Genomic DNA, 18921 nt, shown 5'->3' on the forward strand with positions numbered 1-18921 from the left:
ATTTATTCCAAGCCTTTTGCTTGACCACTTTCTTCCTGTCTCTCAACTGATTGCTTATTGGCAGCTTCTTCAAAGAGTGGGACAGGAGGAAAAAGACACCAAGTATGGAGCCCATCAACCCTCACATCTAAGACTTAGCCATTTCTTAAACTCAAGATGTGCTATGGTGAGGCTGAATTTTCGTTATGCCAAAATAATTACTGGAGAAGTGAGACTTCCAGGCAATCACATTGCCTGTTTTATTTGGCTTCTTATCACTAGCTTTTATAGTTTGAATACTGAACTATCAGTTTGTGGGGTATGGGGGTAAAGTGATAACAGGGTTGACTCCACTTTCCAATGGAAAGCTAATGATGGGTTGAAAAGAATGAAACTTTATAACCAAAGGGAATTGTGATCTCTAATACATTAGGAAAATTCCATATTGTTTTTACTAGTATTTTATCATAACTCATATACAGAAAGTTATTATTAAAATATAATTACTATAATACCTTGTTTATTACTTACCCTCTTATTTCAACTTGTGCTACAGCAGTGATGTTGATTTGCAGGCTCACAAAATTGCTGTCTGGGTTGTCCTTGTTGGAACTAAAACACAGTGACAAAATGATTTAAATATATTTTCTCAGATATGTTAACTACAATAGGTGATCATAAAAAACCTTTTATATATCGAAGGAGCACCATGTTTTACCAATACGATCATTCAGAAAACAAAGGCATATCCATTCTACAAAATCATAACCATTTGTAAATGGAAATGCTAAGACCCTCTATGATCAAAAGTAATAACTTTTGAAAGTCATAACTTTCCAAGATGAGACACCTTATCCAAAAACATAACAGATTTCTAGAGAAGCCAACACTTTTTCCTTTCAATGACTAAGCTCAAAAGGCAATGAGCTGAGTTCATTGTCCGGCTTCTACGAGGAACACATTCCTTAACTTCTCTGTGGGCCAAGTTCATTGCCCATCAAATGGGAAAGGACAGCACAGTCAACTCCTGATTTTCCATGCTAATGAAAGGAGAACTGGCATGAATAATCCAAGAGCAGCACATAATGGGAAAAGCATTTCTGTTTGGCTCTGGAATGTATCATACCATACATTGTTTTGGCAGCAAATTTATCTTCCTTATGGTTTATTTTTTGAGTAACATTAAAATAAGTGAACTTTACTACATGTTCACTGGCTACCTGAGATGAGAGGTGAGGAGTGCATTAGAAGCATGGTCAATGGTGTGAAGAAGCAAGACCCAAGGAAGTTGGGCAGTTAGGAGAGAAAATAGATGTTCACCAAGTACATCAAGACACTCAAGATAGAAGATCCATGTTTAATAATAGTTCTTTGAACAGTGGCAAAAATATTTTTAAGTTTTCTGTTTCTTTCTCTCAAGGAAATATAAATAGATATAAAATTTAACTTAAAAATGCATGTATTAAACCACCATTGCTGTAAAGATACGTGGTCTCTTAAAAGGCTGGACCAGTAGGTGGGCTTTTGATGCAGCTGCCATTTGTGTTCTCTGTCTTACTGGGATGTCATTGAAGTCACCCTATTACCCCAAAAGCTCATGCAGCTCTTAGCAAACAGCAAACCGGGATGTGACACTATTGCTAACAGGTCATGTTTATATTCAGGTCTCATTAAGAAGAGAAAGCCTCCCCTTTTTTCATCATCAAATCTCACACAGATGCAATGAACAAGCTCTCATACTGATGATGCTAATGGGGCATGTCCTGACTAGCTTTTGAAGCTTTCCAAATGTGGGAGCTGGAAAAGATATGATAAAGTCTGCTTTCAAAGCAGGAGACAGGATTGTTCCCACAACGCTTTTGAAAAGTCCTGTTCGATTGTATACACTGATAAGGCAACTTAAATGGCAAACACACATAAAAGATATAAATAGGCAAATGTCAGGCTCATTTCCTGCAAACGGGTATCACTGCTAAGCTTGTGAGGAGGCTAGAGGGACTTGTTCACCAAAGTTTGAACCCCAATTTCCAGGCCACTTTATTTTTGTCACATCTGGGGAAGATCAGCCAACTAGAAAGGTTTTTGTTTTTTTAAAGGCAGGATTCTGACTTACCACTAAGAAGTCATTAAGTAATTCCACTTGTTACAGATTTTGCGGTTCCAAATGCATTACAGGGAACACTGCTGTTTGGAAGCTTAAGTCTGCTTGTTCCACATTTTAATCCAGACCTTATTTCTAGTTTCTAGGCCACTACTGCTTTACAACAGTAGAAATTAGAATTATGAAAAAAAAAAAGTTTCATTTAAGTTATCCTATAATTCTATTGCATTTTGCTTCCAAGTAGTTTAATGAAAACAATTTTCATGGCAGCATCCTAAAAATATAAATAGATGTCAAGATTAAATTGTCTTGGGACAGGAGTCTAATACGAGGATAACAGAGGCTGTTTTGAAAAGTTGCAGTAGCAATGGTGGAATCAGAGGCTGGACCTGGATGGCTAATTTAAATCATCCTCCACACACATGCCTGCAGGCACCAGTGGTGGTGTCAGCAACCAGTGGAGTCAGCAAATCTCCTGCTAAGAAAGACGCCAGGCTGGATATATAACTTAGAGGCATCTTTCACCTCTTTCCTGGAAGGAACCCTCCCTCACTAACACCACTGCTCCATTCAAACAAGCAATTCATCATTGCCCTGGATGTTCAACTATTTATACTGTCGGTGCTAGTTCTTCTCAAAGAATGATGAATTTCCTCTCCATGACTATAACCTATTGTCAGGAACCAAGGATAAACACGTCTTTCACTTATTACTCTGATGCTATTTTCTTCTTCCTTATTGTTTCCTATTTCTATTTTCTAACATTCCCTCTATGTGTTCTGTGATCTCTAGAATGTCGGCAAAACAATACAGTGTTCATTTCACCATTACCAGGATCAGCTTCAAGGATGATCATAAAGATCTGTTTTCCTGTGGGAATCGCAAACTGAGACCTGCTCTAAACAGGGAGGAAGATGTTTACATGTCACCCAGAGCCGGGGCATGGAGAGACCAGTTAATTCAAATATTTGGTGACACAAAATATTTAAAGTTTATTAATTTACACAGCCCTCTTCTCTTTGGGATTCTGTTTGTGGAAAGAGGTATTAAATGTGGGTACCCGTGGTCAATATGGTAAAAAGTTTGAGTTCAGACTTCAGAGCACTTGGTTTAATTTATCTTTGGTTTAAGCTGAATACAAACCATCCATTAAACACTTATTTATGTTGTTGGAGTCTGCTAGCAAAGCATGCTGATAAATGCTCGCCACTCACATAGTAGCATATTTAAGTATTAAAAGTATTCTCAAATACTTTTATTTCTATAACATATGTTTTTGGAATTTGATGGCTACTAAAACTCTCTCATTATTTCTGCATTTTCAGAATAATGTTAAAATAATTATGAGTTTCTATAGCACATAGGGATGGAATATAATCATGGATTGTTCTTTTAGATGAAGAGGGATGTTTAAAATGTGACCATTTCTATTTTCCATCAAATTCAGCACTTCCTCACTGAATTCATCATTAAAAAATATATTTATTTATTTGGCTACAATGGGTCTTAGTTGAAGCACTCAGAATCTTCAGTCTTAGTTGCAGCATGTGGGATCTAGTCCCCTGACCAGGGACTGAACCTGGGCCCCACTGCACTGGGAGTAAGGAACTTTAGCCACTGGACCACCAGGGAAGTCCCTGAATTCATTATTTGAATGATTATCTATAAGACAGTTTGGGGGAAGGCATTAACAGTATTATTCAGTGTTCTTTGTTCCTTGATTCAACTACTAGTTACATCCATTCTATTATTCGAAACTGCAAACAAGAGTAAGAAGCAAATGTCAGGAATTTGCTTTGCATCTTTGTACCAGATTTTAAATACTGTGACTTTTATAAGTTAGGAATCTTTTTCTGGAGCTATACAAAGCTTCATGCTAATGTAGGATCAGTGTCACAGACAATGATGGTGAGAAACATATTATTGTCTGGAGTGATGGTGGTCCTTCCTTATGCAGTTCTTTACCTTTTCCTTTTTTTACCCACCCTGAAAACTTAAAAATATAAACAGAAGTTTTCCCAAATGAGAATATTTAGAACCACCTGAACCTTTTGAAAAATATACATCTATGTAGATTCAAAAAAGTGATTTTACTCTCACTCCATGGCCTGCAGAATGGATCTCTTCTTCAAAAGCAAACAAACAAACAAAAAAAAAAGTAAAGAAAGAAAGAACTGGGATAATAGAAACAAAGGAAAATGGCCCATGAACATCTGGGTTCTAATTTTAGAAGACCTGTTAAGGTGAAGGAGCATTCATTTCACCATGGATCTCATTAATACTGAACACTGACAATAATTTATGCATATAAAGGTCTCACCTTCTGATTTGAAGATCGAAGTTAATGCTCATGTTTGTTTTCTCAAGACGTGGAACTGTAAATCGGAGGCCCAGAGAAAACTAAAAAAAATCACAAGACATTAAGTTTATTACATGAAAGGAGCCTTATATACAGCTTAAAAATCTTTTTATGTCATCCCTGCGAATCCCCATCCTAGACTGCTGTTGCTTCTACCCTGGGGTAGCTGAGACTCCAGGGCCCAGGCCATGCAGGGCTGTGCTGTGCTTAGTCGCTCTGTCATGTCCGACTCATTGTGACCCCATGGATTGTAGCCTGCCAGGCTCCTCTGTCCATGGGATTCTCCAGGCAAGAATATTGGAGTGGGTTGCCATGCCCTCCTCCAGGGCATCTTCCCAACCCAGGGATCGAAAGTCTCCCACATTGCAAGCAGATTCTTTACCATCTGTGCCACCAGGGAAGTCCAAGAATACTGGAGCAGGTAACCTATCCCTTCTCCAGGGGATCTTCCCCACCCAGGAATTGAACTGGGGTCTCCTGCATTGCAGGTGGATTCTTTACCAGCTGAGCTACCAGGGAACTCCCTCCAGAGCATGGAAGTGCCTATACATTGTCCCTTTTTTCATTTAGCCTCTTATTTCTCTTTTCCTGCCACCTTCTTTACGTGCTAAATTAAAACAACCTAAATATATGAGAGGAGATTGATTTAGAATACTGTAGTGATTCTGTCTGATGGAAATTCATGTCATCGTTGAACTTATATCTGTGAAGCCTATGCAATGTAGAAAACACTTCTAATGTAATGATTTTCAATAAAGAAAAAAAGTTACAAGTACCATGGGTTTCGCTACAGTTTTAAAAGGCTGCCAGTGGAAAAATTAATGTACGGGAGTGAGGGTGTCTTGTTAGAAAATACCAGGATAATATTTTACAGTTAAGGTTGTAAGTGTATGGATTATATTTTCCACCTTTCTTTTCCAAAGTTTTAAAACTGTCCTTATTATTTTTACAGTTTGAAAACAGATTTTTAAAAACCTTAAGAAAAATGAATCCAATGATAATATAAAAAGGAAGTAAAAAATAAAAGCTAAGACACATATTACTTACTTTCCAATGCACTTCTAAGTGCAAAGTCTAAGTCTGTAAGACTTACATGCAAAGTCTCACATAGTCACAGCAACCACACTACAAAATAGGAACCCTGATTGTTGACATTTTACTGTCCATAACCAAGCCATCTGAGGATTCAGGAGATTAAGTGTCTTGTTCCAGGTGTAGAGCAAATGAACTCTAGCGTTGGAACTGAAATCGCTACAAGCCAACTCAAGAACCTGAAACTCATAGCCACTACACTGTGAGAATCAAACCAGCAATCAAAACTCATATTGTTATGATAATAAATCATCATTTTTGTCATAAATCATCATGATTTCATTAGCCTGTACTGAATGAGCTGCAAGTCAGGTATGCCGTGGTGTGTTAGTCGCTCAGTCATGTCCAACTCTTTGCAACCCCATGGACCATAGCCCGCCAGGCTCCTCTGTCCATGGGGCTCTGAAGGTAAAAATACTGGAGTGGGTTGCCATTCCCTTCTCCAGGTAATCTTCCTGACCCAGGGATCAAGCCTGGGTCTCTTGCCTTGCAGGCAGATTCTTTACGCTCTGAGCCACCAGGGAAGCCCTAACTGCCCCGGTGGCTTTAGATCACATCATTGATCGCTCCAAATATTCCTACAGTAGGTATTCACCCACTTCAGTCTGACTTGCCCAAGGGATCACTGCTTGTCACGGAAGAAACTGGGACTTTAACCCAGGTGTGCCTAATTATCAAAACTATGGGTCCTTATGCTCCAACCAGGAGGAATTCCTTTAAAATTCCAGAGATGCAACTTTCTATCAGACCTCTAGGACTTTGCACATGTTCTTCTCTCTTCTTTAGAAACTTTTAAAGTCTTTGCCTGTGGCTTCCTACTTGGAGAACTCCTACTAATGCTTCAAAGTTCAGGACACGCGATCCCCCTGCAGCACGTCCTCCAATCTTCCAGGCCAAGTCAGGCAGAAACGTTCTCTTTATTCTTTGTCTCCTTCTTTGCTACTTTCCCAGGACTCAACCTATGGTATTGAAAAATTTTAAGTTTCTTTTTAAAAATGATTTATTTGGTTGCACTGGGTCTCCACTGTGGCACGAGGGATCACTTGTTGAGGCATGCGGACTCTTAGTTGTGGCGTGTAGAATCTAGCTCCCTGACCAGTGATCAAATCTGGGTCCCCTGCATTGGGAGCGTGGAATCTTAGTCACTGGACCACCAGGGAAGTCCTCAAATTTTAAGTTTCTTATCAAGTGGGGATTATACATTTTTTCTTGATATTTTCAGACTCTAGTTTAATACCAGGCATATAGAAGGGGTGTAATTAAAAACAGTTGACAGAATGGTGAAAAAGTGTGCTTTTGTTTGCACACTTCCAGTGGTGGGTGCTCACTATATCGTGGTGAGGCCTGTTTGATGTTGGTCTTTTATTATATAACACAAGATGAAGATACAATGAAGATGTGACAATTTCATACTGATAAGAGACACATATCATCTTAACTAGAACCAAAAGTCATATCTCTGGGCATTGATTCTAAAGAGTCTTTGTTGAGAAACTTTTTTTGTTTTTTTATTCTACTTGAGAGGTTTTGAGAATTTTTACAAATCTTATTGGTATATAAATATTTTTATATTATTAAAGCTAATATATAAAAATGATCAGCTTACAAATCAGAGGTGAAACTTCTAAATACAACCTTGAATGTTCTGTTAAAAAGTCACTTGAAAACTATTTTCTAAAAAATACTGGGACTGGAATAATTAATCCTAGCGGTTTGTGATGCTTTTTAATATTGAGGACTGCTTTTACATTTGGAATTTTATTAAAACCCATTGAGAGTATTCTTTTAGAAGTACAAGATGAAGAAGTAAATAAATCAAAGTGTTTTATAACAAAAGAGAACGCAATAAAATTTGATGTGTTTAAGGGCATTCAAGGGTGAGATAAGAAAGCTATTAGGTTTCCTCTCCTATAGACCTCAGAGATAAATGAATACAAACAATTTACTTCCTTGACTTCTAAAGATTATTTGCTGGTAAAATGGATTGATGTCTTTTCACAAAAACACAACTGTGACTAAGACCACACTGCCAGTTTTACCCTCCGCTTTGAACAGCACTGGTGTCCAGTTTTTGTTCTGAGACTATTCTTGGTTATTGATGAACTTATATGATCTCTAGTCTGGATTTAACACTTTTAATACTAAAAAAAGGATGAGTGCTCAGCCACCTATAGAAGCTAATACCATTAATACCATGTCAATTCATTTCACTCTGACCTTAGGTAGACCTTTTCCTATCAAATTGGGTGGTTAGATTTTTCTTGAAAACTAGCCAAAGGATTTATAAGCTTCGAGATAAGAGGATTCTAATGAAAACTGTTCTACTATCTCTGCTTAGACATCCTATTCTATCTTTCATGGCTTGCTTGAAACATCTCATCTGTTATTCATTAATTTTTATCCAATTTTTGTAGACCCACTAGAATGCAGGCTTTCTGTTGAGACCTGGTTCGAATCTGGGTTCTGTTCTTCATTACATGCAACTTTGGGCAATTCATTTAATTTCTTTAAGTCTCCGTTTCCTCATCTGTAATATAGGAGAAACACCTGACTCATAGGATTGACAGTTGCTGTAAAAATTAAATGAGATAACACACACAAACCACCCGGTGAAGGGTTTACAACACAGAGGGCAATCAATACATGTTAGTTAATAAAAATTTATTATAAATGTTTATCTTTCATTTAAATATTTACTTTTTTTGACTCAAGAAGTGAATTTACTAGACTACAGCTTGGCTTATCTTTTAAATACCCGAGATCAATGGAAGGATAATCAATTTAGAATGTGAAAAAGTAAACATATTATTCTAGCACAGTATCCTAGAGTATAAGCTGGGAATAAGCATTACTTGATAGAAAGTTTTAAACACTCAAATAAACGTGAGAAACACTGGGCTAGAAGGCTTCCTTACTGCGGAACTCCTCAGCACTTTAAAATTCAGGCACCTGAAGGTCCCAGAGAGGATATGATTCTTAGCAGTGACTACAGGACTCCCTTTAAAAGGCTCATCTCAAAGGAATAACACTCTCTGGAAGACACTTTGGGAAGCTGTTTTAATACAAACCTACACACTTACACATTTCCAGGAAGGATTTTTTCCAAACAAGTCATTTCATTATCAATGAATCATAAACATCTATTTTAAAACAGAGAAATACATACGTTTAACTTGTAACACTTAATTACGCAGCATTTGTAGATTTCAGTTTTTCCCCCTTGATTTATGACTCCATAAAATAATGACATTTGCTACAATATTTATTACAAGAAGTTACTCTGTATATACTTAAACTGCAATGGCATAAAATGAATTTATTGCCCACAAGTAATCCTGAATGGGAAGTTCCTAAATCTGGAAACAAAGGGAAAAAAAAGGACTCCTTATTTTTTTATAAGCCTGTTACAGATCATGGTTAACCCCTTCTTTTTTCTTGCTACAATTTTCTGCATTATTCTTCATCAAGTAAGGTGCATGGAAAATACGGACCTGGTAAAGTTGCTTTAAAACCTGGATTATAGTCATATTTTAATGTGAAAATACTGTGAATATATTCATATCGGAGGTATAGCTAAAATAAAAGTTTAATCATCATTGCTAAAATTCTTAATTCTGTTATTTCTTAAACCCTTTGCATCATAGTTCTTGGACTCAAAGGAAAAAAATTGTAGGGAAATTCAAAGAAAGAATATTAAAAAAAAATCTGTAGTAAAAAAAAATAGCCTTTAGAAATTTGTTGAGACTGAAGCTATGTAAGAGTGACGTCAAAAGAGAAGGCATGTGAAAGCATTCATCATTTTGTGTATTTAAGCTTAGTTTATCCAGTTGGCATGGGTTATGATGCAAAATCCAACCATCCTGGGAATTTCCTGACAAATTGGTTTTAGTTGCCAGGTGCTAAGTTGCTGAGTGCTAATTGGTGGTGGGGGAGGGGGGCGGCTTTCCACTAGTTCTCTTTACAATTCAATTAGACAGAAATCAGTTAAGGGCATCTGGTTTTTCCTTACATTTGTTCCAGCCACCATAGGGTTCCCAAGGTCACACACCACCATTCGGGTGACATTGTCCATCTTGTACTCACAACTCAGTGGGCGCAAAGCCTGCAACAAGGAAGAACACCAGTGTGGAGTCAGGGGACAGAATAAACGACATCCTGTCACAAAAGTAATGGGGCAGCCGGGAAGCTTCTCTTGATTTCAAACACCTGTGTGAGTGCCTGAGCCCAGAGATTCATGTCTGACCGTCAATTTGGAAAAGAAGTGTGTGAGAAAAGACCAAAGTTTAATTTTAAGAAGAAATGTGCTGGATGGGTAAACACATCTTTTGTGTTTCATCTAGGAAGAAAATGCTGTGCAGAATATTTGTATGCACACTTTTGAAATGATTTGCACTACTGTTTAATGCGGGGCATGAATATTACAGATGATTAAACATGACTAAGCCAATTCTTGCAAAAATGAAATAACAGCAAGATATATAGGTTATCATATAACCCAATGATGACCATTTGCAAGAGAATTGCTTTGAACACACATTTCTCCATACATTGGTTCCATGTTGAGATTACACACCCAATCTTAGTTCAATCTTATAAATACTTAAGATGACAAGAGAGCACATTTATGTTTACCCCCTGCTTTTCATCTTCCTTTGTGCCCCACATCCTATTCTGATTAGAATATATATAAAGTCAAGTTCAAAGAGATGCTTAGAATTATGTGCTGGAGAAGGTCTCAAGGTTACACTCAATGGAGGGGAAAGTAAAGGAGGTTTATCACTGGATTCCTATCCTCTGCTCATAGCTCCTCTTGTGTCTTCAGGCTACTCCCATTTGTCTGGAAGTCCACAGCTGGGTCTACACCCAGAGCTGCTTTCCATCTTTCAAAACCTAATGCCTCTATGGCCCTGCTCATGCCTTGAGCAGCTAGACATTTTCATCCATTATTTCACTCTAACTTGTTAAGTGCCACTGATATATTACCTGTCAGCCTCATTGCCAAAGATAAGCTTGCAAAATGAGGACTTTGACAAAAGACCCCATGAGAGGACCACGGAAAAGGGATCCAAATATGAGGACCACTTATCCATCTGTCAGCTCTACTGAAATTTCATTTAAGAAAGTCATGGGAATTTTCAAGTAGAAGTTTCAAAAACCATCCCCTTTCCATTCTTCCCATGTCATTGAGAAAAACCAAGAACCAAAACAAAGAAAAGGCAAAAAAATCTCAGACATCTAAGCCAAGATTTCCGTGGGTAAATCATACACTTTAAGAAAATAAGTTTAAGAGGGCAGGGGTTTTTGTATCTGTTCTGTTCCCAGAGGCTAGAACAATGTCTAGCACAAAGCAGTAGATGGTGTCTGGAGATACAGAGCATAAGTAGCTCATAATCTCTCCTATGAGGAGCCTGAAATAAAATGGACAAACTCATGTTGTTGTTATTCAGTTGCTAAGGGTCCAACTCTGTGACCCTATGGACTGTAGCCTGCCAGGCTCCTCTTTCCAGATTCTCCAGACAAGCATAATGGAGTGGGTTATCATTTACTTTTTCAGGGGATCTTCCCAACCAGGGATCGAACTTGTGTCTCCTACATTGGCAGGTGGATTCTTTACTGCTGTGTGCCAGGAAAGCCCCATGGACAAGCACATACTTAAGTATAAAACCCTTTTCCTGCCACCAGCCATTGAAAGGTCTGTTCCAATTCATGAGAAAGAAGCAAAATTTCTGATGTCCAGAGGAAGCATTTAATATCTTACTCTTTCCAAATAACCTGAGTGACATGTTAGTATCCTAAGGAAGTAAGAAACATATTTTTTAAAAGTTGGTAATATTTTTGCTTCTCAAGTTTAGCTTTTGTATCTATTTAAGTTCTGAAGGATACAAAACTAACCGTAATTGTAAGAGATTTTTTTTTTGCTGGAATTACTAACTCAATCCTGAAAACAGGGGGGGAAAAAAAACAAAGAGCTCAGCAAAAGCTTTCCAAAATACCCACGTGTCCCTTGAACATAATTCAAGGATTTGGTTTCTATAGTAAATATTTTTATCTTATCTGAAGGTTGAAAGTCATATGTACATTTTCCCCAACTTTCTAGAAATAGCTTTTTCATATCAATCAAAGATCTTTCTTCCTCCCCAGAATCCCACCCTTTTTCTTTTTTTAACCTTTATTTCCTCTCTCTGTGTGGGAGAAACAATGATTGTTTTTCTAGATATTTCTAGACTATTCTCCTCAGCTGTTCCTGAGACTATCTTGTTCTCATCTATTTATAGCTCTTAGATCATTATTCATTCACGGAAAATATTTACTGTGTACCTGCCACTTACCAGGCACTGATAAACAACAACAACAACAACAAAACAAAACCTTGTCTTCCTTAAACTTCCTATTATGAAAAGAATTGTAATAAGGAATCACAAGCAATCGTAGCAAGCAATGGAGACATACAGTTTGCTAAGTTTCATGATAGGAGAAATTCACAGTGATGGAGGAGCACATGTACATAGAAATAAGCCATCAGAACTGACTTACAAGATAGAAAGAGACTCACAGACTTGGAGAACAAGCTTACGGTTGCCAGAGGAAAGAAGGAGGGAAAACATAGTTGGGGAGTTTGGGATAGACATATACACACTGATATGTTTAAAATGGATAACCAACAAGGACCTACTGTATAGCATGCAGAACTCTGCTCAAGGTCATGTGGTGACCTGGATGGGATGGGAGTTTGGGGGAGAATAGGTACATGGGTTTCCCTGGTGGCTCAGCTGGTAAAGAATCCATCTGCAATGCGGGAGACCTGGGTTCGATCCCTGAGTTGGGAAGATCCTCTGGAGAGGGGAAAGGCTACCCACTCCAGTATTCTGGTCTGGAGAATTCCATGGACTGTATAGTCCATGGGGTTGCAAAGAGTCAGACAAGACTGAACGATGTTCACTTTCACTTTCAGATACATATATATGTATGGCTGGGTTCCTTCATGTTCCCCTGAAACTATCACAATATTGTTTGTTAATTGGCTATACTCCAATACAAAATAAAAAGATATTTAAAAAAAAAAGAAAAAAAAGTAAGCAGTCAAAGAAGACACCCTGGAGGAAGTGACATCTAAAGTTTGCGGGGGGCAGGGCAGCTCAGAGGTTAAGAGGACAGGCCTGACCTGCCAGCTCAGGTGTCAATCTTGGTTCTGCTACATAATAGCTGTGTGACTTTGGGCATGCTTCTGTTTCTTCTTATCTATGATAGCCTTGCTGTGTCTCTATCAGGCTGCTAGGAGGATTAAGTAAGTTGAATACTTGCAAGAGCTCAGAGCAGAGCACAGCTCACAGCAATTGCTCCATGAATGTCAGCAGCCTCCATCACTATTAGACTGAGGCCTGAAGGGTGAGCAGTAAGAAGTAAGCTGGAAAAAAGGGAGAGAGAGTGGAGTTACTGAGGGAGCAGGACATGTGAGCCCTCTGTGGTGGGAGGGCTCATGGGTAATACAGAAACTGAAAAGAAATTCCATCCCTCTAGGATTAGGGTGGGGGTAAAGGAAAGACTAAAAAACCTGTGATGCGGCTGAGGAGATTAGCGTGCATGTGTGTATATGATTCTTTGCAACTCCATGGACCACAGCTCTCCAGGCTCCTCCGTCCATGGGATTTTCCAGGCAAGAGTACTGGAGTGGGTTGCCTTTACCTCCTCCAGGGGGTCCTCCTGACCCAGGGATCAAACCCGAGTCTCCTGTGTCTTCTGCATTGGCAGGCAGGTTCTTGATCATTGAGCAACCTGGGAAACCCAAGAGGAGATCAGCAGGGTGTAATTAAGGGCCTTATAAGTCATCTTGGGATTTGCACTTTACCCTGCAAGCAATGGGGAGCTAGAGAGGGGTTTTTTTGTGTGTTTTTTTAATTGGGGTACAGTTGCTTTACAATGTTGTGTCAATTTCCCCTGCACACAGTATGAATCAGCTGTATGTATACATACATCCCCTCCCGAATGGACCTCCCTCTCCCACGCTCCAGCCCACCCCTCCAGGTCAGCACAGAGCGCCGAGCTGAGCTCCCGCCAGCTGTCTGTCTTACACACGGTAGTGGAGGTATGTCGGTGCTACTCTCCAGTTTGTCCCGCACGCTCCTTCCCTCCTGTGTCCACAAGTCCAGTCTCCACGTCTGTGTCTCTATTTCTGCCCTGCAAATGGCTTCATCTGTACCATTTTTCTAGATTCCACATATATGCTTTGAGTAAGAGAGTGACAGGGTCAGATTTGCATTTTAGAAAGAAGGCTTCCAGTGTAGGGAAGAGGCTGGGAGATGGGGAGACGACTTAGGAGACTGTTGTAGTCATCTCAGGAGAAGACTGGGTAGGTCTGGAGAAAAGCAGTGAGATGGAGAGAGGGTTCGGCTGGACAGGCGTACGCTGACTTAAGTTTTAGAAACTGAGCGGAGACTAGTGAGGTTCCCCGAGATAGGCTATGGAGAGGAGCGTGGAAAGATGAAGCCTAGTTCTTTTTGTATGTGTGTGTGTGTGTGTGTGGATAAACAAGATTTGTTCTTACAATGGAATATTACTCAGCAATATACAGGAATAACTACTGATGACTTATACAGACTATGACATAGATGAACCTCAAAAACATTGTACTAAGTGAAAGCTAGACACAAATGACTGTTTATGGTAACGGCCCCATTAATATGAAGTGTACAGAAAAGGTAAATTTACAGAGATGGAAGTGAATTAGTGGCTGCCTTGGCTGGATTTAGGGGTAGTGATTGACTGCAAATAAGCACATGGCAACTTTTTGAGGTGATGGAAATGTTCTAAGTCTGTATTGCTGTGATAGTTGCATTCCTCTATAAATCTACTAAAATAACTGAATTGTGTGTGTATTGAACTTATGTAATTACAATGGGTGGTTTTTACAGGATACACATTGAACCTCAGCAAAGCTGTTAAAGAAAAAGATCATAGGTTTAGGGACCGGAGTATTGGGATGTTTAGAAACATTTTATTATTGGAGCTGGGGGGAAATTGAGGTAGGTTAAAATCTGACACCTATATTCAACTATATACCTGTGATGAACTGAATAATGGTCCCATGAAATCCAATTCTGGACACCCTGAGTGTGAAGTGGGTGGAGACAAAAGAGTGGAGTGTATATGAGGTCCCTTGAATAGACAGGTTCATAGAGACAGAATGTGGAATGCTGAGTCCTAGAGGCCAGGAAAGGGGTAAGAGGGAGCCCGTGTTTCCTGGGTACAGAGTTTCTTTCTGGGATGATTAAAATGTTCTGGAGATGGTCAGTAATGACACAGTAATGTCATTATACTTCATGTCACTGAACTGTACACTTCGAAGGGGTTAAAATGGTAACTTTTATGTTACATACATTTTACCACAATAATAAAAAGATAAAGCATATAGGCTTTTATTTCTGGAAACATTCAGAAGAAAGTCGCTGAAAAAAAGTATAAAGGCTGACTCCATTAAGATCTCTAGAGCAGGAGATGACCAGCATCTACATTTTCAAAAAAGATGTATGCTTTCCATTGTATATATGTACCATATCTTCTTTATCCATTCCTCTGTTATGGACATCTAGGTTGCTTCCATGTCCTGGCTATTGTAAATAGTGCCGCAATGAACATTAGGGTGCTATTCCTTTTGTAATTATGGTTTTCTCAGGATAAATGCCCAGTGGTGGAATTGCTGGGTCATATGGTAGCTTCATTTTTAGTTTTTTATCCCTATTTTTAGTTTTTTTAATTAGGATTGATATATATATATATATATATATATATATATATACACTACCATGTGTAAAATAGGTAGCTATTGGGAATCTGCCATATAGCACATGGAGCTCAGCTCAGTATTCTACGAAGACCTAGAGGGGTGGGATGGGCTGGTGAGAGGGAGGCTCCAGAGGAAAGGGACATATATACACATATAGCTGATTCACTTTGTTGTATAGCAAAAACTAACACAACATTGTAAAGCAATTATGCTCAAATAAAAAAATGATTTTAATCAAAGAACAACAAAACCAACAATCAGATAATCCCTTATATTTTTCCTCTTGAGAGAAAATTGCTTTAAAAAAGCCCCAAACTTGAACTGAGTATAAAGAAAAAGGGACACAAACCTCAAACTGCTTAAAAACAAAGGAGGAATTAGAATGTGGCTTAGTCATGTCAAATTCAAATTCAGCCCAAGGGAAATTGATGGAGGAAAACAGTTAAGGACTCGTTGGAGATTATGGATAATGTCTGTTGTAATGTCTAAAGCCCCAAAGATAGAAATGATAAGTGTTACCTATGTTTTCCATGCAATAAAGTGGACAGTAAACTGAATGCTTTGCTAAAAGAAGAATATTTTGAATAGATGCTTTGTGTAACTAAGTCAGGGGTGGAGTGACAGAAAGGGCATTGAAATAAAAACATAAGAAGAGCCCTGGAACAGCTTTTAAAATAACATACTTGGGCTTCATTGTTTGTTTGTTTACATATTATTTGCTTGTAAGTGTTCCTGGATGATATGTTCCCTAGAAACAACAGAAATTTGTGATGACTTTAGGACTGTCGAATATAGTTGATTATTGTTCCTCTGGGTTTATTTTTTTTACTGAGAAGATAATTTAACCAAAACATTAATCATGAGACTAGAGGTGTCCATAGAGAATTTTGTATTCCTCACATTTGTAAATGTCTTTAAATACCCACATCGCAACCATTGTTAGTATTTCTTTAAAGGAATTATATTTCATTAGATGATATAATCATTAGAATGTGCATGTTCCCAAGATGGTTCAGTTTTTGGAAAGTAGCAGAATTTTAATAAACTTCAGTTAAACGAACCACACCCATCAGCAAGAAGTTAAATAATACTCATTGTACAGACTTCCATGAGAACTGCAGGCAAGACTATGCAAGTGTGAAACTTGGCCTCTGCCCTTAGATGTGAGTCTGTATATCTCTGAAACCAAGGGACTCTCTCTGTTATCCTTTGGTGTGTTTATAACGATTTTCTACCAGAACCCAAAGATATTTTGCATGGGAAGGTTCATATTCTGATAAAGAAAGGAAATTCTATAAAGAGTGTCAGGGTCAGTTCAACAAATAGTAGCACTGCAGGGTTGGCAAATGACAAAAGCTTGGCTTTTTCTTGGTCCCGGTCCTGAAAAGGTAGACTAGGAAGAAAGAAAAAAAAAAAAATGAATGCATTTCGTTTCCAGTTCCTGTCTAGGCTCTTTTCAGTGCCCAGCTGGAATTGGCAGGACCTTCCTCCAAAAGCAGTAATGAAAACCAGACCTCCTGGGACCGGCTTGAAGCATAAAGGAACTCAAAGTTCAAGGCCAGAAACAGCTGGGGTGGGTGGAAGTCAGCTTGGGGTAGGAGTGATGGATCACACTGATGGACTGCCTCTTTCAGACAGTGGTCTTCCTCATTTCAGCTCCCACTCTTTGGTCACTTTATCTTTGCACTGTGGCCAAGAAAGATATGAATACTGCTTAAGACCATCACTTTTCCTGGGCCATTGCTATCGTGCTTAACAAAATGAGGTGCCATCTTGTTTCCTTTTACTAATGAAGAAACTCTCAGCTAAGATGACTTAACATGGATTTGATTTCAAAATACACCTAGCTCTTTCCTCCTCCAGATGACCTCCTGGCATTACCTTGTTGCTGCGTTCAATCCCAACATAATCGGCCTCTTCTGGAATGAGCACAAAGAGCTCGGCTTCGTAGGCACCTTCCCCTTCATTTCTCGCGTTGATTATGAGCATAAGGTGGTTTTCATCTCCAATGATGACCTGGGGCTTATCTCTAAAAAGGCAGTTTAAAAAGAATCATTATGTATGATATCTCTCTAGATGCATAGATATTTTATTTAAGGACTTAGAGGAAGATGTGAACATGCAAGACTGAGAAAAAAACAAGATGCATTGTCCTGAGGGGGTGATCAGAAGAATTAAAACTGTCTGGACTGGAAGGGTAGGAAAACACCCCAGGGTAAATGATTAACCACCAGTTCTCCAAACTAGTGGTTACTGGTGCAGGGGGGAGGGCAATATTGAGGTCAGGGAGTGGGAGGCACAAACTACTAGCTATTAAGTTACACTCAAGGATTGTATTGTACAATGTGGGATATTGTACAAGATAGCCTGTATCTTGTAACAACTATAAATGGAAAGTAACCTTTAAAACCTGTATAATAAATAAACAACCAGTTCTCAAAAAAAAAAAAAAGTTAAAACTACGACCTACAGCATTTGCTGGTTCCAGTGGTATAAATCCTCCCATTGTGATCAATTTTCAGCTACCCACATACTTAACAGTCTACCAGCAAAAACTGAAAATTATTCGGCTCACAAGCCAGAAGGAGGGAGCTTCAGCCCATCCCTGAAAACATCCCATGGGAGGAAGACGGACAGCAGGAAGAGAAGGAGAGAGATGATTTAGAAAGTAGGAGGAGGCATGGGTAACACAAAGTGGAAACTAAGAGGGAAGAGAGAGGCAGACAAAAGAAGGTCTCAAATAACTATTGGAAGATTTGGGGGTATTCTGAAGAAATTTAATTCCCTCCAAACTTCTAATCAAACCAGCATTTGGAAAAGTCTACTTTTGACCCTTAATTGAAGATACTGCTTTGGACACTCGCTAAATTATGAAATTTGGAAAAGGTCCCCATGAGCAGTTATTCCACACTGGCAGTGAGATAGTTCCTGGGGTGGGTCTGGGTTGAAGGAGGTGGGGAGGAGCACATTTTTACTGGGTGCTCTTTGATTCCTATTTGATTCTGTGACATCTTCAGCTTTACTTCACCAAGTGCCACTGACATTTTTTTCTCCAGCAAATCAAAACTGCTTTTGTTTTGAGAGTCTTAAACATGCCACTAAGTCACAGAGTGCTGCAGAAATGGGTTCAGCAAAGATGTGGATGGAACCGGCTTGTCTGAATCTTTCGTCCACAAGACAGAGGCAAATAAAGTTTCTTTCTATGCTTTTTCTGCCATGGGATATTTTACCCCTTAGACCTATTTCTTTCCCTAATACAATGCAGTCAGAACCAGTTCTGGACTGCTGTGTTTCCATCACAAGCCACTGAGAAGTCCTTTGATTCTTTTTTTTTTAATGAAATACCTTGTAATTTATTCTTTAGACTATTCCAATAGTACATTTCTTGGATAAGAATGTTTTATTTAAACTTTTTGATACAGAGATTTTTCATGGTATTGTAACATAAAAAAGGATATGATTCCATCTGATGACAAGCAGATATCTGTGACAAGCTAGTTTGCATACATACCCTGGGCATGGCTAAATAAGGTGAAAATTAAACAAGACTTTACAAAGGGTACAGTATTATAATGTCAGAATTCAGAAAGTACTACCTTGTCTAATTGC

At 38.7% G+C, this 18921-nt stretch overlaps 1 protein-coding gene across 2 annotated transcripts in view; it reads right to left on the minus strand.

The window, feature by feature from the left end:
- ITGA8 (integrin subunit alpha 8) overlaps nucleotides 1–18921 on the minus strand; it is a 190197-nt gene that overhangs the window by 63507 nt on the left and 107769 nt on the right. For both annotated transcript variants that reach the window (XM_020881335.2, XM_020881336.2), the window contains exons 20-23: nucleotides 17194–17341; nucleotides 9541–9633; nucleotides 4401–4480; nucleotides 511–591 (exon numbers count right to left, since the gene is read on the minus strand). In XM_020881335.2, coding sequence (XP_020736994.2) covers nucleotides 511–591; nucleotides 4401–4480; nucleotides 9541–9633; nucleotides 17194–17341 — 402 coding nt within the window. The remainder of the gene's footprint in view (nucleotides 1–510; nucleotides 592–4400; nucleotides 4481–9540; nucleotides 9634–17193; nucleotides 17342–18921) is intronic.

Source organism: Odocoileus virginianus, chromosome 9 (genome assembly GCF_023699985.2).
Source record: "Odocoileus virginianus isolate 20LAN1187 ecotype Illinois chromosome 9, Ovbor_1.2, whole genome shotgun sequence".
NCBI lineage: Eukaryota > Metazoa > Chordata > Mammalia > Artiodactyla > Cervidae > Odocoileus > Odocoileus virginianus.